This window comes from Papio anubis, chromosome 4 (genome assembly GCF_008728515.1).
Source record: "Papio anubis isolate 15944 chromosome 4, Panubis1.0, whole genome shotgun sequence".
Classification (NCBI taxonomy): domain Eukaryota; kingdom Metazoa; phylum Chordata; class Mammalia; order Primates; family Cercopithecidae; genus Papio; species Papio anubis.
Genome location: NC_044979.1, coordinates 109516980 through 109539948, shown reverse-complemented (window position 1 = coordinate 109539948; position 22969 = coordinate 109516980). Strand labels below are relative to the sequence as shown.

At 39.1% G+C, this 22969-nt stretch overlaps 1 protein-coding gene across 3 annotated transcripts in view; it reads right to left on the bottom strand.

The window, feature by feature from the left end:
• Positions 1 to 244: 244 nt before the first annotated feature.
• RALA (RAS like proto-oncogene A) overlaps positions 245 to 22969 on the bottom strand; it is an 84673-nt gene continuing 61948 nt past the window's right edge. For all 3 annotated transcript variants that reach the window (XM_003896079.5, XM_009203071.4, XM_009203072.3), the window contains 4 exons: positions 21387 to 21537; positions 17609 to 17817; positions 11206 to 11380; positions 245 to 2229 (listed from right to left, as the gene is read on the bottom strand). In XM_003896079.5, the coding sequence (XP_003896128.1) occupies positions 2107 to 2229; positions 11206 to 11380; positions 17609 to 17817; positions 21387 to 21500 (621 nt within the window). In that variant the 5' untranslated portion in view covers positions 21501 to 21537 and the 3' untranslated portion in view covers positions 245 to 2106. The remainder of the gene's footprint in view (positions 2230 to 11205; positions 11381 to 17608; positions 17818 to 21386; positions 21538 to 22969) is intronic.

Genomic DNA, 22969 nt, shown 5'->3' with positions numbered 1-22969 from the left:
ATGTACACATTTGTCATTTCATGACCGCATAGAACATCTTCCATGCAGTTGTACACGAGTCCCTCCATTTCTGAGCCTTGATTAAATCTTAGCAATGCTGACACTATTATTTAGGAAATCTGGCATTACACAAAAGAAGTCTCCGAACGGAGAGCTCAAAAGATGTAGTTGTTTGGTAAAAACACCCGCGTTGATACATTTGAATATTACATGTTATGTTATAAACATCAAGTAACACCACAAACATTTTAAAAAAGGAAGTTTATTGGTCTTTAAATGGCTCAAATTGCAAATAAACAAATCGGGTAGTGGCATCAGCCTAAGACACGTGATGCATCTTTGTCAGTTGGCTTCATAGCACCTCAGTACCCAGGAGAGGAAAGGTCTCAAAGAAAAGTCACAATGTTAGTGGTTAGGACCCCTGGTTAAATAAGACTGCAATGAGTACACATGGAGATTGCTGGGCCCGCTGGCCAGTGTTACATTGGTAACTTGAATTCCGCACATGGCACAGCCTATGAGAAATACGAAATGAAAGATGTACATCTCAAACCCTTTAAGGACAAATATTTAACATGAGAAGCTGGATGTAATATCTAAAGAGTGAGTTCCTAACTTTACGTACACACCTGTTACCTGGAATGCCTGAACACATCTTTGACCTGTTGAAATTAGGACTGAGAAAAAAGAAAAAAATACTTTGTTGAATCAACTGTCCTAGCCCCACTGCAAAGAGGGGGGAAAAAAATCTGACAGTGGCGTATTTCCGACTGAAATTATGTTCCCAAGTAGTGTGCCAGAATTCTTCCAGCAGGAGCACCACACAACGGTGACACAGCCTAATGTGTGGTCAGTGTGTGCCACACGTTTTCTGCACTATACCTAGGTTTGACGGCTTGATGTTAACTTCTGAAAATGTAGCTAGTGTTCTTCATTATACATGAACAGACAAGAATTACTACTAATAATTCCTGTATCAAATTGTAACTTCATGAGTATAAATTTAGAAATGAACAGATGGCAAGCATGAATATCTTCCCAAAGTGTTCTAGTGCAAAATGCATTAGCACTACTGACATTTTCTTCCTGCGCCCTGCTCCCAGATTAAAAACTTAACACTTACATGCTCACCACTGGCAGAAAGTGATTTCCAGGGACCAGCATCTTCAAGAAGAGGAGGGTTCATTCAAACATAACGTGCTGAATCCTCGCAGTTGAAAATTATCTTACAAGTATAGGCTGGCCCTTCACTTAAAATGACCTTGCAGTTTATTAAAAGCGATCAAAGAGCTCTGGAATCTTATTTTCAAGAACCAGAGTATGGCACACATTTTAAATTTGGACAGACTCCTAGCAGACAGTTACTTCTCAAGAATTTTCTATACAAGAGCTGTACTCCATGCTAGGCATATATTTTCTCACCAGTACACATGGGGCAGTGGACCCCTGGTGTCAGTGACACACCCAGAATGATATAACCGGGTATTTTTCAGTTTCTAAATTAAGGCATATTCAAAAAATTCCATGTACAAGTTTACACCACTTTTCTAAGTTACTCACCAGGTAACTAAAGCAGATTCACAGATGAATTACTCTCAGTTTAACTATATGCAACAACCATGCCAATAACTTTTCTTCTAAATTTTGCATAATAATGGTTAAAAAAAGTGGTACAGTTTAACTATCATGTTCACAATTGTCATTTTTCAAGGCAGAAGACCAAGACATTTTAAAATGATATAAAATTTAAGCTTTATAATAAACACCAGAGGAAGTCGCCTTTCCTCCCACTCCCCACCCCCATCTCACCTCTTTATTTAATATTTCAAGAAAGACTGCCGAGAAACACAAGCTCACACGCTACATTCAGGACCATGATAAATGTAGGCAATTATGAAATAAGTTGAACTTTGCTTCTTGGTGAAGCCACATTAATTTCTTTTTTAAGTAAATTTGACTTTCATTGCAGTTCCAATTCATGCTTTTAGTGATATACAACAATTTCCAAAATGTTAAAGTAATTTCAGTCAATTAAGCCTTCAATGGCAATGCTTATAAATTATATTTATTAGTATGGTCAAGATAAGAAAGGAGTTTGGGCTTTGATTATAAAATGCAGCATCTTTCTCTGATTCTCTTGGCTAAACTTTTCCTCTTCTTTTTTCCATTCTTTTCTTTGCTGTCTTCCATCTTTCTCGCTCGAATTTCTCTCATTAAATCAAAAAATACCTAGAAAGAAAAAAAATAGGATCAATAAAGCAAACAGATATATGAACTTAGTACTTCTCCAAATCACAGCAGTAAACTTTGGGGATAACAGAAGTATAAATATTTAAGAGCTCTTGTTTGGAGTAGAGAGTGGAAAGCATACAACTAAAGCCTGATTCTCCCAGTATCTTGAAAAAAGGAGGAAACTAGGAAGTTTTCTGAATTACACTTTATGGTAAAAATGTTCATATGTAATAAAACCTGATCTTTCTGTTCCAGTTTTTGAGACGAAAATCTATCAAGTGCTACAAGGTGACGATAGCCCCAAAGATAAAACTCAATGGATTATACTGAAGTACTTTAATAATCAATAAATGTATTTTATTAATTTATATTTAACAATATATGCTTAACTTTATATTTAATAATTTGGTATTTCATAACTTGGTTTCCTCAGCTTCATTTCTAAAAATGGAGAAAAAGCTCCATTTTTAGAAATGAAGCTGAAGAGATGGGTGTATGCTTTCTCATCTTGATACCAGGCACTATGAAACAACTTTGTCTGTTACTCTATATGTGCGAATTTATCAGTTTTTGTCTGATGTCTAGGAACTGGTAAATAATGAGATATTAGCATAGTAACTAAAAAAATCATGAGTATAACAATTCAAAGTTAAATTTCAATAAGAAATTCCTCTGTTCTGTAACACAGAAGGGTCTGGAAGGCTACACACTCACACTCCACATAAACAGCTGAGAGTATATGATAAAAGGAGGAATAACTTTTATGATCACTTTTGAATTCTGGATTTAAAAAATAAGTTTTTACTTATAGAATTACAAAACCCAGTAAGACTAAAGATAAGCAAGAAATATGAAAGCGATAACGAGTGCTGTGAGTAAAGTGTGCGTATGTCATGACTGATGTGGCCTTTCCTAACGCATCTCTGAAAAAAGCAACATACAGAATAGCAGATAGAGCACTACCTGTGTGCGTGTAGCGTAGGAGTACACCTGTATTTGTTTGCCCTTGGACAAAGAACAATGAAATAATAAACCAAACCCTAATAATCAATTTTATTTTCAAGAAGAAGGGAGGAGGGTACAAGGAAGAGTGAGGCATCTCTGAGTATATCTTGTTATAGAATTTCTACTTTAGAGACACAGGTGGTTTACATACTCAAAAATAAAATTAGGCCGGGGCAGTGACTCACGCCTGTAATCTCAGCACTCTCGGAGGCCGAGGCGGGCAGATCACCTGAGGTCAGGAGTTCTAGAATACCCTGGCCAACATGGCAAAACACTATCTCTACTAAAAATACAAAAATTAGCTGGGTGTGGTGGAGGGCACCTGTAATCCCAGCTACTCGGGAGGCTGAGGCACAAGAATTGCTTGAACCCGGGAGGTAGAGGTTGCACTGAGCCAAGATCGTGCCACTGCATTCCTGCCTGGGTGACAGAGCAAGACTTAGTCTCAAAAAAAACAAATAAAAAAATAAAATAGCAAATCCTAAAAATTGAAAATCAAATTTAAACAAGTAAGACTAGCTGGGCATGGTGGCTCACGCCTAAAATCCAGCACTCTGGGAGGCTGAGGTGGGTAGATCACCTGAGGTCAGGAGTTCAAGACCAGCCTGGCCAACATACAGAAACCTCATCTCTTCTAAAAATACAAAAAATTAGCCAGGTATGGCGGCATACGCCTGTAATCCCAGCTACTAGAGAGGCTGAGGCAGATCACTTGAATTCAGGAGGTGAAGGTTGCAGTGAGCTGAGATCATGCCACTAAACTCCAGCCTGGGCAACAGAGTGAGATTCCATTTCAAAAAACAAACAAACAAACAAACAAACAAAAAAACCACAAACAAGTAAGACTGACTATATTCCAAGATGGTGACAGAGAAATTATTTCAAAGGTCTACAAGACATAGCATAGAAAGTACCTATTTTAGAATAGATGCTAAGGATAAAAATAGAAACAAAATTCCAACAAAACAATACAAAGACAAATCTTAAACTTTTTTTTTTTGAGAGACTCTCTGTTGCCCAGGCTGGAGTGCCCCAGGCTGGAGTGCGATGACGCGATCTCAGCTCACTGCAATCTCCGCCCCCTGGGTTCAAGAGATTCTTCTGCCTCAGCCTCCCGAGTAGTTGGGATTACAGATGTGCGCCACCATGCCCGGCTAATTTTTGTATTTTTGGTAGAGACAGGGTTTTGCCATGTTGGCCAGGCTGGTCTCAAACTCCTGACCTCAGGTGACCTGCCTGCCTCAGCCTCTGAATGTGCTGGGATTACAGACGTGAGCCACCACATCCAGCCAAACTTCATTTTGTAGTTTGTTTGTGACAGCAATGTTGCTCTTTTGGAACTATTTTATATACACTGAAGACTAATGCAAGGGAGGAATTATGTTAATGTAATTTAGGAACCAAGATTTTCAGTGTAAGAGAAAAGATATAAATACAAAATCAAAGATGTAAACATTTATAATGTTAAATTTGAATTGGAAATAACAACATGATCACATTTTTTTTCTTTTAATAATACCTATTTCCTAGCACTATTCACTAAAAAATGACAACACAATACCAGCAAGCAAATTAAGTAACTATGCTGTGGCTGCTAGAAACCATCCCTCCTAAAGAGAACCTGAGTTCCTCAGATGAATGGTTGATTTCTGATCTGCAGCAAGAAGCATAAAATTTAAGTCAGAAAGCAAGGAAACTACCAGAGATGAATGGACTGAGTCAAATGGACATACAACCAACATGAAGGAGCATAAATGGTTAAAGGGAAAAACTGAGCATAAAACACACACACACACACAGTACGCAACAGAATGAAACACAACGATGACATAAAACCCATGAATTCCTGCCCTGACTGGTTGTGATTCTATTTCCCCAGAGACTAGGAATTTCAGAAGACCTCTTTTTCAAGTCTCTGGTTAACTAGCTAGGACAGGAGGTCTCAATTCTAAATAATGTAATCATTGGAATACTCCCAGTATTGCTTTCTAATGCAGATAAATCACTATGAAAAGGAAACTGGATGAAGGTTTAATTTCTGATTTTATTTTCAATTGAATTTTGTCTGTTTAACTGACACATATTCACAGAGTATACCGTGATGTTTTGATACATATAATGTACAGTGATAAGACCAGGGTAATTAGCACAGCCATCATCTCAATCACTTATTATTTGTGTTGGGAACATTCATTATCCTCCTTTCAGGTTATTTGAAACTATATATTATTGTTAAGTATAGTCATCTACAGTAGTGTAGTACACCAGAGCTCATTCCTCATATCTAGCTGTAATTCTGTATAATTTAACAAATCTCTACCTATCCCTCCCATTCCCGCCTCTAGTATTCTGTTCTATTTTTTACTTCTGTGAGATCAACTTTTCTAAGCTTTTACATATGAATGAGAACATGCAGTGTTTAACTGCCTGTTCCTGGCTTATTTCACTTAATTTTCTCCAGTTCTATCCATATTGCCTTGAATGACAGGATTTCATCCTTTTCAATGGTTGAACAGTATTCTATAGTGTGTATATATCATATTTTCTTTATCCATTCATCTGTTGTTGGCACTTGGGTTAGTTCCGTATCTTGGCTATTGTGAACAGTGCTGTAACAAACAAATGTCATTAATAGGAAAACAGCTGTATTATGGAAAAGTCTAACCATGGAATACTTTGTGGTTTTGAAAGGAATGTGGATACATCTATATGCGGTGACATGGAAGAGTTATAAGATTTGTCATAAAATTTTAAAAGCACACCACAGAAATATGCACTATATATACAGATATAAAATGTGTGCATAAATATGCACAAATCCTATTAATACAGGGGGAAAAACAAGCAAATGCAAACTTCCCTTAGAGATGTGTATGCCTGCTTTTAACGTCTGGAAAGACACACCCGTGTTAGCACTGGCTACTGAAAGGCAGGGGAAGGGAATGAAATATGGGAGAAAAGTGACTCATTTTTCCTCCTTATGTTTCTGTATTATGAATTTTTCTTTATATAATAAGCATGTATCCATGTATTACTTGTACAATGAAAAAACCCAAATATCTTTTCCAAAAAATACAGTGTATTTCTACCAACATTCTTCCCTCAACATAAAACTGATTCTCTTGACATAATAAATCACACTCCCCCTTTGGACATCTGTTAATATTTGCTCAACTTCTTTCTGTTCTGCCAGAATGTTCCTTAAAATCAAGAGCAACCTTGGAGTCGTGAATTAAGAACCAGAGCATTTAGCTAGGATACTAACAAGGTCATTGAATGAATCCAATGAGTACACAAGTAGGTTTGCCCAGATGTTCCTCGAGCCTTGGGGTGATTCCTCTGTGACAAGCATGGCCTCCTGAGATATGCCATGCCCCATCTCTGGTGGCTATGACACTTTTTCATAAGTAGATTTTAAATCTGCATCTTTGAAACTTCCACCTAATGGTCTATTTGGAATCCAGATGAGGATAAGGCATGAGCCAATGATCTTACAGAGAGCTAGCATTTGTTCTGCGACAAAGCACAACACGTCACAATTTAATAAAAGGGAATAACACTTCCTATTCCTGAAAATTTGTGATCAGGCTTCTAGTAGTGGATGACATAAGAAATGGGAGATACACTAGCTATTCCAACCATTGTTTTGTTTTGTTTTTGAGATAGGGTCTAGCTCCATTACCCAGGCTGGAGGGTAGTGGTGTGATCTCAGCTCACTGTAGCCTCCGCCTCCCAGGGTCAAGCAATCCTCCTGTCTCAGCCTCCCAAGTAACTGGGACTACAGAGACATTCGCCACCACACTTGGCTAATTTTTGTATTTTTTGTAGAGATAGGGTTTTGCCATGTTGCCCAGGCTGGTCTCGAACTCCTGGGCTCAAGTAATCTGCCTGCCTCAGCCTACCAGAGTGCAGGCATTATAGGTGTGAGCCACCGCACCTGGCCCCAACCATTTTTCTGAGTAAAACAGTGAGGAAACAATGTGAGCATGTTATAACCAGAGTTGGCCAGACCCAGAGGCTGCAGATGCCACCACAAACCCCGTGACCTTGAGCCAGTTATGTAATCTTCCCACACCTCAGCTTCCTCGTCTAAAAAGTGAGCATCGGAAGAGTATCTTTGCCTCACATAATTAAGGATTAAATGGTTGGTACTTATCACAGTGCCTGGCTCTTATAAGTACAAATATTAGCTTTTCTGATTATTAGATTATTTCCTCAGGAGAACAACCACGAAGACAAGTATAACCTAATCCCGGAAATTGAATAGTTGCTGCAAATGACTTTTACGTAGCCACTGAGGTACTTTATCTGGTAGCCACTCCGCAGGATGTAGCAGTACACGAAATTACATTCTTCAGTATGGATTTCCACCTCACTTTACAAGCAGCCTCGTTTAATGTAATTCTGTTTTGGACAGGTGACCACTGACTGCAGACTGTATTATCTGAAACTGGCCACAGCAATGCTTCCTATGTGCTTTTTCAGAATCCTGCCACTTTTCATCAGGAGGTGAAGTCTACTGCCCTTCCTTCTCAACCTAGGTGAGACTTTGTGACTACCTCCAACCTCTAGAATGAGGTAGAAATAATGCTGCGTAACTTCAGAGACTATGTCATAAAAGGCTGTATGGTTTTTGCCTGGTTCTTCTTCTCTTGTGACACTTGCCCTTGGAGACTCTGCCCACTGTGCTGTGAGGAAGCCTAAACTAGCACATGTGGAAAAGGCCACATGGAGAAGCCCACCTGGAGAGGAACTGAGGCATCCTTGGATAACAGCCAGCATTATCTGGCTGAGCCAGACATGTGCGAACAAGCCTTCAGAACCTAACTTTAGGTATTTCCAGTGCCTAGACTTGAAGCTTTCAGCTGAGGCAGCAGACACTGTAGAGCAGAGCCAAGCCATTTCCACTGTGCCCTGTTCAAATTCTTGGCCACAGAATGTATAAGCAGAATAAATGACTGTTTTACCCAGAAAGGTTTTGGGGTGTACTTTGTTATACAGCCATAGTAACTAAAACAGTCTTATACTTTTATTTTTTTGAAAAAGTGATACAGTCGTACCTCAGTATCTGTGGGGGATTGGTTCCAGGATGCCTGCGGATACCAAAATCTGTACCTACTCAAGTCCCGCAGCTGGCCCTGCGGAACCCATGGATACAAAAAGCCAGCCCTCCGCATATGCAGGTTTCACATCCTGCTGTATTCTGTCTGTATCTAGTTGTAGACGCAGAGCCCAATGACATGGAGGGCAGACTGCATCTGTGAAAAAAAATCCGTGCAGCTGAAATCGGTGTTGAGGGCCAAGTGTCCATGAATATGGCAAAAAGTTCACAAGGGTATTTACAGTGAAAAGTGCATAAACTGTGACTTCTCTGGAGACAACCACAGGTACCAGAGTCTTACATATCCTTATGATGTGTACATAGATAATGTGTATGTATGTGTGTTTAAAACACATGGCAGCAAGCTACAGACCCCACTCTGTACTTTGTTTCACTTACTTTATAATTGAAGATCATTTGATATCAGCACATTTAGTTCTATCTTCATTTCTTTTTAATGGTTGGGCAATACTCCATTATTTAAACCAGTCCATTATTGAACACTTGCATATTTCCAGTCTTTTGCTTCTAAAACTAATGCTTCACTGACTACTACTGAACATATATGTATACGTGAGTGCATAATTTGTTCTGTATAATACATTTTTAGCACTTAAATTGTTGGGTCATAATTCTGATGGATATCACAAAACTGTCCTTCCACCAAAATGAGAGGTTCCTATTTTTCTATACTCTTGCCGACAGTATATTCTATTCTCAACCTCTTTGCTTTTTTTCTCCCAAAGTGATGGGTAAAAAAAGGACATTCCACTATATTTTTAAGTTGTACTTCCCTTTTTATAAGAGACCGAACCTCTCTTCCAGTTCAAAGGCCATTTGTGTTTCCTTTCTACGACATGCCTGTTGCTGTTTTTGGGCCATTTTTCCTAGGTTTTTGGTCTTTCTCTCACTGTCCGTAAGAGCTGTGCTAATGCAGACACCATACTTCCCAGGGCCTCTGATGCCAACAGATGATCACAAGGACTGTTACAATACAGCTTTCTATCTTGAACTGCCAGTGTCTGCATGTCTTCCCCACTCCCCTTAGGTTTAACTAGTTTTTATAGTGTGTTCTACAACCTACTCGAGACATCAATTAGGAAAGTATATATATGCTATGAGAATGTTCAATGTTGCCTTTTAAAACCTCAAACACCCTCAATTTTAAAATATATTTTCATTAGCACTTTAAAAATATTTGCCCTACATATTGTCTCTTCAAATCTATAATTTTCTAATGACTTACTATAGGTCAGGCACAGGCTGGGGCATTTTACATATGTGATTTCATTTCATCTTTACAATAATCCTATGAAGCAGGTATTCTTGTTCTCATTTCCAAACGGAAGCTAACCCAAGCCCTACTTACTGTGTTCAGAAACCGTGGTTTCCAGGAAACTATGAAAGGGCATGCTATGGACTGAATGCTTGTGTCACCCCAAAATTCATATACTGAAACCCTAATTCCTTATGTGATGACAATAAGAGATGGGGCCTTTGGGTGGTAATTCTGTCACTAGGGTAGGGTTTTCATGATGGAATTAGTATCCTTCTAAGAATGAGGAGAGCTATCTCTCTCTCTCTGTCATGTGAGGATACAGCAGGAAGGTATAAGGAAATCCTGCAAATCAGGAAGAAAGCCCTCTCCAGAATCATATTGTCTAAGACCTTGACCTTAGACTTACCAGCCTCCAGAACTGTGGGAAATAACTTTGTTATTTAAGCAAAACACACACACACACACACACACACACACAGTTGCTCTAGCCCCAACCTTAGAAAAAACTAGTATCCTGAATAAAAATCTGTAGTACTCACTTTGTACAGATATGTTAGACCTAAAGGAATCTGACAATGTGCTAAAAAGTTAGTAAGTTTAAGACAGCAATGACACTGTCTTAAGACCTACAGCAAAATGACAGAGCAAATCTTGAACTTTTTTTTTAACCTAGTACTTTCTGGATCAGGGTTATAAATCTACAGGCACACGCAGCACTTGCTACAAGTGTAAATTCTCAGGCCCCATTCCAGACCAAATGAATCCAAATCTCTGGGGATAAGACCCAAGAATGTGTGTTTATCAAGATTTACTGGCAGTTCTTTTGCCTATTAGAGCTTGAGTGGCACTACTGTAGAGCCTAGATACTTGCAGGCTAAAGAGAGACCACACTTGGAGGCCTTTAAGATCCTGTGCTACCTCAGCCCAGTGGACAGTCTTTCTAGATACTGGACCTGGTCTAGGGTAGTGGGATGAAATGTACTTGCGGGTGTTCCACATCTGGTCTTCAGGAAGGGCCACTCTGAACAAAGTGAGAAGACAAGAGAAAGGAGGGCAGAGGGTTTCCTTTTCTTTCTTTCTCTTTCAGGAGAAAACAAAAGTTGAGGGTGGGGAGTGGAGAGTGGCAGGAGAGATTTTAAAACGATCTTATCTGGGGGCTTCTTCATCTTGGGTGGTATCCTTATTTTTAAGAACTTAAGTGGGGTTGGGTAGGCGTCAGGTCAGAGGTAAGAATGCTCAGTGCTGGAATCTTGGGACTCACACAATTCCTTCTAAATTATTCAAAGACTCAATAGGATAAGGGGGGAAAAAGGTCAAGAATGCCATCAGTGCTTAAAAAAAAAAAAAAAAAAAAAAAAAAAAGGGTACATTTAGCTGCAGTGTCTTGTGTTTTAACGTCTCTTGGGAAGCTAAGGAGAAGGTGAACTAAAATTCCTAACATGTATCTGAGCATTCAGGGATGATAAAAATCAACATACTTTACATCTCTATTTGAAAGTTTCATAGACTCTCCAGACAAAAGAGAGCCAAGTTAAAGCAAACCAACCTATTTTAACATGATGCAGTAGTAAAGAGAGTCACGTGTTACCTTGTCAACATTAGCTCGTGTTTTAGCAGATGTTTCCACGTAGTTAACATTCCACTGCTCAGCTCTGTTTTTTGCCTCTTCTACAGAAACCTGCCTTTTATCTTCTAAATCTGATTTGTTACCAACCAGTAGAAAGGGAACATTCTCATCTTCTTTTACTCTTAAAATCTGCTCCCTGGATAAGAGAAAATGAAAAAGAAATAATAACATTATAAGGATAGTACAGAAAGTTCTTGTTTACCCCGTATCTAGTTTTCCCTGTTGTTAACATCTTCTACTACTATGGTACACGAATCACAATTAATGAACCAATATTGATACAGTATTAGCAACTAAGGTCCAAACTTTATTCAAATGTGCTTGCTTTTTGCCTGACATCCTTTTTCTGTTCCAGGATCCCATCCAGGTTGCCACATGACATTGAGTTTCGTCATGTCTCTTTAGCCTCGAGTTGGCCATGGTAGTTTTCAGACTTTCCTTGTTTTTGATGACCTTGATAGTTTTGAGGACTGCTGGCAGGCAGTTTGTTGAATGTCTCTCAACTGGGATTTGTCAGATGTTTTTCTCATGATTAAACCAGGGTTATTGGTTCTTGGGAGGAAGATAACAAGAGAGTGCTATTCTTATTGCATCATATCAAGGGTCCTGCCAACTCTTTTTTAAAACCCAAATGTGCCAGGAATTACTGGAAGTCAAACCTCGAGCATAAATTTCGCATTGAGAGGTAAGTTATCCACTGTGAAAGTGTCATCAACTTTAAAGTACCATGGTTCTGCTCTTCCTAGTCATGTAAGTCTGAGCAAAGTACTTCTTACCTCAGTTTCCTCATCTATAAAATGGAGCTAACAATGATACATTCCTTATAAAGTTGCTATGAGGGTTAAATGTGAAGTGCTTATAACTGCATGGAACAGTGTAAATATTAAAAAAATGTTATCTCATTAATCTACTGGAAGAAATGTTTTCTTATAAAATCAACAAACAAAAGGAAATCTGTAAGATTTAGGTTCACTAATTTGCTACCTTAAAAATGTCTCTCCTCTGAAATTATTAAGAGCTGTTGAAGCTATAGGAACATAAGTACAGTCAGCCCTCTGTATCCACAGACTCAACTAACTGCAAATAAAAAATATCTTTTAAAACCCCCAAAACAGCCAGGTGCAGTGGCTCATACCTGTAAACCCAGCACTTTGGGAGGCTGAGGCAGGAGGACTGCTTGAGGCTAGGAGTTCAATACCAGCCCAGGCAACATAGTGAGACCCCATATCTATAAAGAATAGAAAAAAAAAAATTGGCCGGGTGTAGTAGTGTGCACCTGTAGTCCTAGCCACTCAGGAAGATCACTTGAGCTCAGGAATTCAAGGCTGCAGTGAGCCACGATTACATCACTGTACTCTAGCCTGGATGACAGAGTAAGACCCTGTCTCAAAAAAAAAAAAAAAAAATCAAAAACCAAAAAAATGCCACAACAAAAAGTAAAACAAAATTTAAAATGCAGAATAACAACTATTTACCTACCAATTACACTGTATTAGCTATTAAAAATAATCTAGAGATGACTTAACGTACATGGGAGGATGTGCATAGGCTATCTGCAAATACCACACCATTTTATAGAAGAGACTTGAACATCCATGGATGCTGGTATCCACAAGGGGTCCTGGAACCAATCCCCCCCCACCCCATACTGAGGGATGACTATATTTTACAATAAGAGAAAATGAGAAAATTAAAGGGATATTAGAATGGCAAATCAGCAAAGTACACTTGGTTTTGCAGGTCTTTTTTTTTTTTTTTTTTCCCCCTGACACCCAGGCTGGAGTGCAGTGGCATGATCATGGCTCGCTGCAGCCTCAACCTCCCAGAATCAAGCGATTCTCCCACCTCAACTTCCCAAGTAGCACAACTATACCACAGGCACGCACCACCATACCCAGCTAATTTTTTTTTTCTTTTTTCCATAGAGACGGGGTTTCACCGTGTTGTCCAGACTGGTCTTGAACGCCTGAGCTCAAGTGATCTGTCTGCCTCGCCCTCCCAAAGTGCTGGGATTACTGCAGTGAGCCACTGCACCTGGCTGCAGGCATTCTATAGTGATGCTTGAGAAATTGGGAAAAACCTTCTTCCCTTATTTTCAGATTATTCTATTCTGTGCTTCTTAGACAATGTTTCCTAAATACCACCACCACACTACTACCACTAACATTTTACTCAGTGTTCACAATGTGCCAAACACCGCTTTCAGGACTTTACATATTTTCTCATTTAATCCTTACCTAAACCTATGAAGTTAGTATCATTATTATTCTTGTCCTACAGATGAGGAATCTGATACACAGAGAAATTACGTTAACTTGCTCAGAGTCACACTTAAGTAGAACCAGGTCTGAGAAATCCAACTCCAAAGCACACAATGAACTTGTACATTAGATACCACGAGAATACAAAGGCAGACCTCCTGGATTTTAACTCTATGCTATTCCTGACTGCACGACCTGGGGCAAGCCACTTAACCTCCCTGCATTTCAGCTTCTTCATTTATAAATTTGGATGTCGCTTTTTAAAATAGTCAAATTTAAGACATCACTGTTCTCAATCTTATTTTATAGACTCCAAGAAAAAATGCTGGCAATTATAACTGTATGGTGCCATATCATAAGACATAGCCCTGAGAGCTGTTAAAATGTACATCTTATAATCTATGAAATTCAGTAGTATCTACCTCACAGTGTTGTTTGAGAAACTAGTTTATATATGTGCATGCTTAGAAAAGTCTGGCTCCTGGTAAGTGTTGCATGAGTATGAGGTAGTGCTACTACTATTATTACTTCATTCACTTGATTACTCATGATGTAGCAAACATTCGAATACATTCAACACTCAAAGGAAGTTCTTTGGAACTGAACTCTCAGTTCTTCTAACGTGAATAGACTATAGGCTGCACAGACTATGGGTCACAGAGAAAGTAAACTCCATTCTTCACTGATTTGTATTTGTCTTAAACATCCTTTTAGAAAACAAAATGCCAAATAAGCATGGTATCTGGGTGATGCAGGCTAAGACGTACAGCACTACATAGTGCTATGATGCTTCCTACCACTCACATGATTTCTTGCAAAAACTATGTCAACTTTCACCATGATTACTATTAAATATATGCAGTACTTGTGAAGAGGATTTTGGCCAATCACAATCTTTTTCTAGGGCGTGCTGTGACTTTCTTAACCAGTTTCCTTTGTGAATGAGGACCTGAATGCTGTTCTTCTTCTTCTTTTTTTTTTTTTAATTATACTTTAAGTTCTAGGGTACATGTGCACAATGTGCAGGTTTGTTACATAGGGATACATGTGCCATGTTGGTTTGCTGCACCCATCAACTCATCATTTACATTAGGTATTTCTCCCAATGCTATCCCTCCTGCAGACCCCCACCCCAAGACAGGCCCAAGTGTGTGATGTGTCCCGCCCTGTGTCCAAGTGTTCTCATTGTTCAGTTCCCACCTATGAGTGAAAACATGCGGTGTTTGGTTTTCTGTCCTTGTGATAGTTTGCTCAGAATGATGGCTTCCAGCATCATCCATGTCCCTGCAAAGGACATGAACTCATCCTTTTTTATAGCTGCATAGTATTCCATGGTGTATATGTGCCACATTTTCTTAATCCAGTCTATCATTGATGGACATTTGGGTTGGTTCCAAGTCTTTGCTATTGTGAGTAGTGCCGCAATAAACATACATGTGCATGTGTCTTTATAGCAGCATGATTTATAATCCTTTGGGTATATATCCAGCAATGGGATCACTGGGTTAAATGGTATTTCTAGTTCTAGATCCTTGAGGAATCAGCACACTGTCTTCCACAATGGTTAAACTAATTTACATTCCCACCAACAGTGTAAAAGCATCCCTATTTCTCCACATCCTCTCCAGCATCTGTTGTTTCCTGACTTAATGATCGCCACTGAATGAAGTTGTTAACAACAACTAACCTGCCACTCAGTCTCACCACTTGGAAGGTGAGACTGACTCAGGTGTTTTTAACTCTAGCACCTCTGGTTATATGTGTGTATAGATAGTCATTAATTTATTTCTTAATAAATACCTACTAAGCTACTCTGAGTCAGGCGCTGCAGGGAAACCAATGCTGAAAAACTATAGTGTGACTGATGCTGGCAGAAACAAGGCTGTAGAAAACCTGGACCTACTGGGTTCTGAGGTGAGAAGATGTTATTTTTTTTCAGAGTTAATAGATTGGTTTTATTAGCAACTTTCCTGGATGTCAGAGAAAGGTAATCCTATGGTATAAACTTCATATACATTTTGCTTAATACAATACTCCCTTTAAATACAGTTTTAGAGGCTATTACAGAATTTCAGAATAGGGAAGTACAATCTGGTCCAACTTCATTTTGACATTGGAAAGTAAAAACCAAAAGGTAACGGTTTTTGAATCAAAACAAATGTTTACTAAACATGTACTTACTATAGATTATATGCTAGCAACTATGTCATATATAGGTACTGGGGATACTGAGACAGGCAAGGAATGGGTGTTAAGTGTGATACTGGAGTTGTATCAAGGACATCGCATATATAGACAAGGAAGTAATGGATTTTGTGGATCATAGAGATGACCAGGAAGGCTAAAGGGTTGAGCTGATATTTATGCTACTCTTGTAGTTTAGACCACATGGAGTGCCTACTATAACCATTCAGACCTTCTCAAAAAAGTCTTTCATATTGTTGGTGAGTCAGTAGGGTCATTTTTATTTATGGCAGGGGCACTGGAGGTATGCCATAAGAGTAATGAATCATCCTTATTTTCTGTAATAATAATCGCCCAAGATTCTTGGCATGAAAATACCTTATTCTCCTGAGATACCACTTTGACTTTGGTGACTATGGTGATTAACATTTATTCCATTACTTAGAACACGACTTGCTACATTATAAGCACTCAAACATCTGCTGAATGAATAAGCATTGGCATTTACATAACTTTCAACATGTCTCCCAATTACAAGTTACCAGGGTCTGCCACCCTTTGCATGTCATCATATATGAAATTCCTTCCTCATAGAAACCAACACACTTTATTTTATAAATAAATCTATACTTCAGAGTTTCTCAATTACCTACTTTTTGTACTTTTAGTAAGTGGATTTTCCTATTTAGTAAAAAGAGCCATGAAATGGACATTGCAACTGATTGTTTAAAATGCTTTGCACACAGGCACAGACACAATCTCTCAGTCTCCTGTGGATTAGCAAACTGGTGAGTCACTTCTCTGTGTCTTTAACTTGGACATGTTTACAAAGTATTTACCTATTATTCTCTATTAGAATAAGTTCTTGAGATTTTCAAGTGTGCATAAAAAGGAATGCTTTGTATAAGCCTTGGTTTAGTTTTTTGCTCAACCACCTGAAATGCCCTCTTTCCTTATATGTGAAAATCCTTCTTTTCTTCAAGCTCATCTATTTCATGAAGGTTTCCCAGTTTCTTTCCCCTCCCAGATCCTCTGTACTAACCACTGCCCATGTTTCCTACTTTGTCACTAACTTGCTCTTGGTTAAATGCCTTATATATTCATTTAGGCTGTGTGAATCTCGAAAATAGTGGATACATTACATGCTTCTTTTCTGTCCTCCATAATCAAGTAGACACTTAACACAGAAATAAAAATATGTATCACCTAATTAAAGAACACTTCATTTATGCATGTAGTATTTGCAAGACCACACAAGAACTCTATGCCAAATTTCTCTTATAGAGGAGTACCTCTTTCCCCTTCACCAAAACCACCTCCTCTAAAACCAAATGGGTTCCAGATTTTGATTAAATAATAAATATTAAAAATATTATATAACAATCTAGTGTGCCCATCTACAGAGATATTATTTCTATTCAAAAATTCATTCATTCTGAAGGTTCCCATGTAATAAGAAAAACAAACAAACAAAATTAGCCTGTGCTATTAGGGCATCTATATTTTGAGGAGGATGGCAAAGTGTCTCCTGAACATTACATAGGTGCTGAGAAACTGTGACTAACAGAGAAAGCTGTAACACCTGGGTAAGCTCCACTATGTGCTCCAAGTATGAACTATTATGGCAGCAGTAGTTTACACTAAAGAGAAATACTTCAGTAACTCATAGAGACTCTGGGTAAGTGAAGCTATCACAAGATCAAACTCTAATACCGGTGACACTGGAAGAGCTGTCTCTATGCAAAGTATCCTAACCGTGTGTACATAACACAGTAGAGAGAGTCATATACTAATATCAAAAAGGGAATAAGCACAATTAGAGTAAAAGACTAACAAGTTAGAACCTCTAGTTGTCTACTTGTGTGTGGGGAAGAAATTGTTGTATGGTATGTCACAAGCAACATTACTCTAGGACATACCTGAAGTCAGCTGTAGCTGCAAAGGATTCCATTTCTGTAATAGAGAAAACACAGAGGAACCCCTCCCCGCTTCGGAAGTAGTTGTCTCTAATTGCAGCGTAGTCCTCCTGCCCAGCTGTATCTAAGATATCGATCTGTACTTCCTCCCCATCTAGCACTACCTTCTTCCGATAGCTGTCCGCTTTGGTAGGCTCATAGTCCTCCACAAACTAGAAAAGATAAAAACACACCAATTTTTTAATTGTTATTTTTACGTTTCAAAACTGCTTATTTTGAAATAATTATAAATTCATGTGAAGCTGCCAAAATAGTACAAGAAGAGTTCCGTATACCCTTTGCCCAGATTCCTCCATTGGTAAAAACTACATTAATTTTAATTTTAGACAATCTGTAGGTTTCCTCATTTGTAAAAAGAGAGGGCTGAATTAGGCTTTTTACAGCTTGAAAACAGCTTTTCTTCCTTAAAACACAATACCTGCAAAAACTATTACACATATATTTTACCAAATTTATAAGAATCTTTTTTCTATGTGACTCTGAATATAAATTTTCATGCTAGAATTGTGGAAATAACTTAAAAGTCAGTATTTTGGTAAGCACTGAAAGTATCATTAAATCCTTTCTTTTTCTAAAATGAGCCAAGTAAATAAAGTGATTTATACTACTCAATAAAAGTCAAACCTTAAACTTTATGAGACTTCTTCCCAAACTTTTGATTTTTTAAATAGTACAATTAAACAACTTAACATTCCCACTCCTATCGGCAGCCCCATAAATCTCACTTTAATATACCCTGATAAACCAGTATGTAGGTAGGCAGGCAGATAGATGATAAGTACATGTGTATGTACGTAGACAAGGCCTTACTATGTTGCCCAGGCTGGTCTTGAACTCCTGGGCTTAAACAGTCCTACTGCCTTGGTCTCCTAAAGTGTTGGGATCACAGGTGTAAGTCACTATGCCTGGCCTATCTTTTGATATCATTGTTAGCACGTGTTCATTTATACACAGATATTTGTGGGTTTTTTATTAGTTCCTGTAAATATTTTCATTATCTGATATGTTCTTATTTATTTGCTATGACTATATCCTGTCATTAGAATTTAACCCCTCAGAGCAGGGACCTTGGATATGCTACTCATCATTATATCTCTAAAGCCTACAACAGTGCCTGGTATATGGTAGATACTCAATAAATAATTATTTTAAAAATAGACACAGTGTATTTGTAACTGTAAAAGTTAAATAACATTCCACCACATTTACATGCTATTAACGGGCTTAGTCATTCATTAAAAGTTAAGCATGTGGGCTGGGTGTGGTGGCGCATGCCTGTAATGCCAGCAGTTAGGGAGGCTGAGGTGAGTGGATCACTTGAGCCCAGGAGTTCAAGACCAGACTGGGCAACATGGCAAAACCCTGTGATATGGTTTGGCTCTGTGTCCCCACCCAAATCTCATGTTGAACTGTTAATTCCTCATGTTGGGGGAGGGACTAGGTGGGAGGTGACTGGATCATGGGGGCAGATTTCCCTCATGCTGTTCTCATGATAGTGAATTCTCACGAGATCTGATGGTTTTTGAAGTGTGCACATCTCTCTCTCTCGCTCTCTCTCTCCACTCCCACCCCTACTCCAACATGTGAGGATGTACTTGCTTTCCCTTCACCCTCTGCCGCAATTGTAGGTTTCCTGAAGCCTCCTAGTCATGCTTCCTGTTAAGCCTGTGGAACTGTGAGTCAATTAAACCTCTTTTCTTCATAAATTACCCCAGTGTCAGGTAATTCTTTATAGTACTGTGAGAACAGATGGATACACCCCGTCTCTACAAAAATATACAACAATTAGCTGGGCATAGTGGCATATGCCTGTAGTCTCAACTACTTGGAAGGCTGAAATGGGAGGATTGCTTGAGCCTGGGAGGCAGAGGTTGCAGTGAGCTGAGACTGCACCACCGCAAGGGCGACAGACATTACCTTAAAAAAAAAAAAAAAAAAAAAAAAGGTTAGGCATGTGAATATTCTTACTTTTGGCTTCCTTATTGTCAAGAGGAGACTGATTTAAGGATTAGTCTGAGAGAAGATTAGCTCTTAAATAAACAGTATGAAAAACAGAATTGAATGAATACATCAGTAATTTCATTTAAAGTACCACTTCAATCCTCTCTCCATAAACTTTTTTTTAAAAGAGACAGAGGTTTTGCTCTGTTGTCTAGGCTGCAGTGCAGTGGCACAGTCATTGCTCACTGTGACCTCCAATGCAAATGATCCTCCTGCCTTAGTCTCCTAAGTAGCTAGGAAAACAGGTGTGCAGCACCATGCCCAATTAATTTTTAAATTTTTTTATAGAGACAGAGTCTCACTTTGTTGCCAGCTGGTTCAAGCTCCTAGGCTCAAGCGATTCTCCTGCCTACGCCTTCCCTAAACTTTTTAATTCGCTCACTAACAAGTGTGGCAACTGATAGATTTAAGGGTTTTATGTATGTATGTAAAAAGAATGGTGGGACACAGGCAATAGAAAAAGACATGGGGGGTTGGGTGCACTGGCTCACACCTGTAATCCTAGCTCTGGGAGCCCAAGGTGGGAGGAACAGAGCGAGACCCTGGTCTCTATTTAAAAAAAAAAAAAGGTAAAAAAAGAGATAAAGACATGGGGTGGGAAAAAGTCTGTAGAGGTATTTTTAGTCAAAAGACCAGGTTTAACACTTTGTTGCTCATCACAGGTCACTTTTCTTGGGCAAGTTGGGTAACTCTCTGAGGTTCTGTTTTCACATCTGTAAAATGGGGATACCACCATCTCCCACACAAGATTGTTACGAGGACTAAGTTCTGTGCAACCATAAAACCTGGCTTTTATTGGGAGAAAACAGAAGTGAGGATAAATGCTCACATTGGATTACCAACTCTTAAATCATCATTAAGACTTGATAACAGTCCTCCAGGGAAAGACTACATTGCTGTATAGAGGCTATACCTTAACTCAGGGATGATGAAGTCTGATAATGAATACAGGCATACAAATCTGTAACCTGTGTAGTAATTATAAATTTTAGAGACACAGCCTGTTTAATGATGAGGGTAGTGCAATGCCAAACATGCAATAATGACTTTTTCATCAAGTTTATTAAAATATATATATATATTTTTTGAGACAGAGTCTCGCTCTGTTGCCCAGGCTGGAGTGCAGTGGTGTGATCTCAGCTCACTGCAAGCTCCGCCTCCTGGGTTCATGCCATTCTCCTGCCTCAGCCTCCTGAGCAGCTGAGACTACAGGTGCCTGCCACGGCGCCCGGCTACTTTTTTGTATTTTTAGTAGAGACAGGGTTTCACCGTGTTAGCCTGGACGGTCTCAATCTCCTGACCTCATGATCCACCCGTCTTGGCCTCCCAAAGTGCTGGGATTACAGGCATGGTCCACCACGCCTGGCCTAAAAGATACTTTATATATGTTAACCTATAAAGTACTATACCCACCGCTTCCATTAATTAAAGGTAGGAATCGCCAATAAAACTTAAAAACAAAAAAGCTAAAGTTAGATTACTAAAAAAAGAGGCGCTCCTTTTAGTTTAGTTTTGTGTTTAAAGCATGAGGATTTTAAGGACCGTAAGTTCCTGATTCGTAAAATCAAGTCATGTACAGATGGCTCTAAACACAAAAATGAAAAAAAATTATTAATAGTTTCGAGGATTCAAAGAATCCATACAAAATAGCACCAAAACTAAGCTAGGGAAATATTCTCTGAAAGCCTAAACTTTGATCCATTATAAAATTAACACTTACCTCATCGTACATGAACTGTAGAGTCAGAGCTGACTTGCCCACGCCACCACTGCCCACCATGATGACTTTGTGTAAGGCCAAAGAATTCTGACCCTTGGGCTTATTTGCGGCCATCGTGTGTCTCAGTTTTCACCAAAGGATTAAGAAGAATCTAAGAAGAAAGAAAGAGTAAGTAATGCTCAGTACGTTCTTCTTCAGAATTCCAGTGTAAGAAAGAGATTACGTCCTTAGAGTTCAATATACTACTTTTCAATCTGTAGTGATTTTAAACAGATGGCAAATGAAGTATGCTCACTTAGGGGAAGAACCATTAACCATTTATCAGAGAATACCATGGCAATAAATCAAGCCTATGACTCAAGGGCATTTCTTTTAAAATAGTTGGGTTTCAGTAATGAGCTATGATCACATGTGAAAATTTCCTAGTACAACTGCATGCTGACAATAATGAGGTATCAGCTGCACTGCAGTATGTCCACACAGACATGAAAGCAGGCTACAGGATCTCTGTTTTCACACTAATTTACACTGGTAATAATTAAAGAGATGTTTCTTCCTTTTTTTTTTTTTTTGAGACGGAGTCTTGCTCTGTCACTCAGGCTAGAGTGCAGTGGCGTGATCTTGGCTTACTGCAGCCTCCACCTCCCAGGTTCAAGCGATTCTCGGGCCTCAGCCTCCTGAGTAGCTGGGACTACAAGCGCGCACCACCATGCTTGGCTAGCTTTTGCATTTTTAGTAGAGACAGGGTTTCGCCATGTTGGCCAGGCTGGTCTCAAACTCCTGGCCTCAAATGATCCGCCTGCTTTGGCCTTGCAAAGTGTTGGGATTACAGGCATGAGCCACCACGCCCCCAACCAAGATGTTTCTCTTGAGTAAGAAACAAGTGACCAAAAAAAGGACTGCTAATGTGTTTACTACATCATGCCTCACATTAAGGACCTCATTGAAATGCTTACTTAATGCTATTTTATAGAAGAAGACACCCCATCCCAAAAACTTGGTGGTAGAATTATAAACAGAATACAACACTGTATACCCCAACTAACAGATTACTGGAACATTTGTTTCTCGGGGTGGATGGCCAATCTAACTTAAATGCTTGGATCTAGCATGCCTTCACTTTTCTCAGAGCATGCACTGTTTAATACATTTTGACATTCAGTGTGGAGAGGCCAGGTTTTTACAGAAGTTGTAGTGGTGATGTGCACTAATGGCATCCAGTTACCTCTGGCCACACTTACTTAGCCTTAGAAAAAATCCTGTGAGGCCACAACAAACACTCTGAATGTGTGTGGAGATCCAAGCAAGGAGACTTTTTGTTATTAGGGGGTTGCACCCCTTGTCCTCAGCAACTCTTTGACTTGTTTTGGACACAAACAGCTTTCTAAGTTGCAGCTCCCAGAACCATGCCCCCTCCTGTTTACCTTTCTATCTTGGGCCAATCCTTCCTAGCTCAGCTGCATCAGACCCACAATGGTCTCCTTCTGTTCTTCACTCTTCTATGCCTCTTGGCCTTTGCCATGCAGCTTCCTCTGTCTGGTATATTCTTATTCTATCTGGCTAACTCCTCTTGGTTTTTGGGT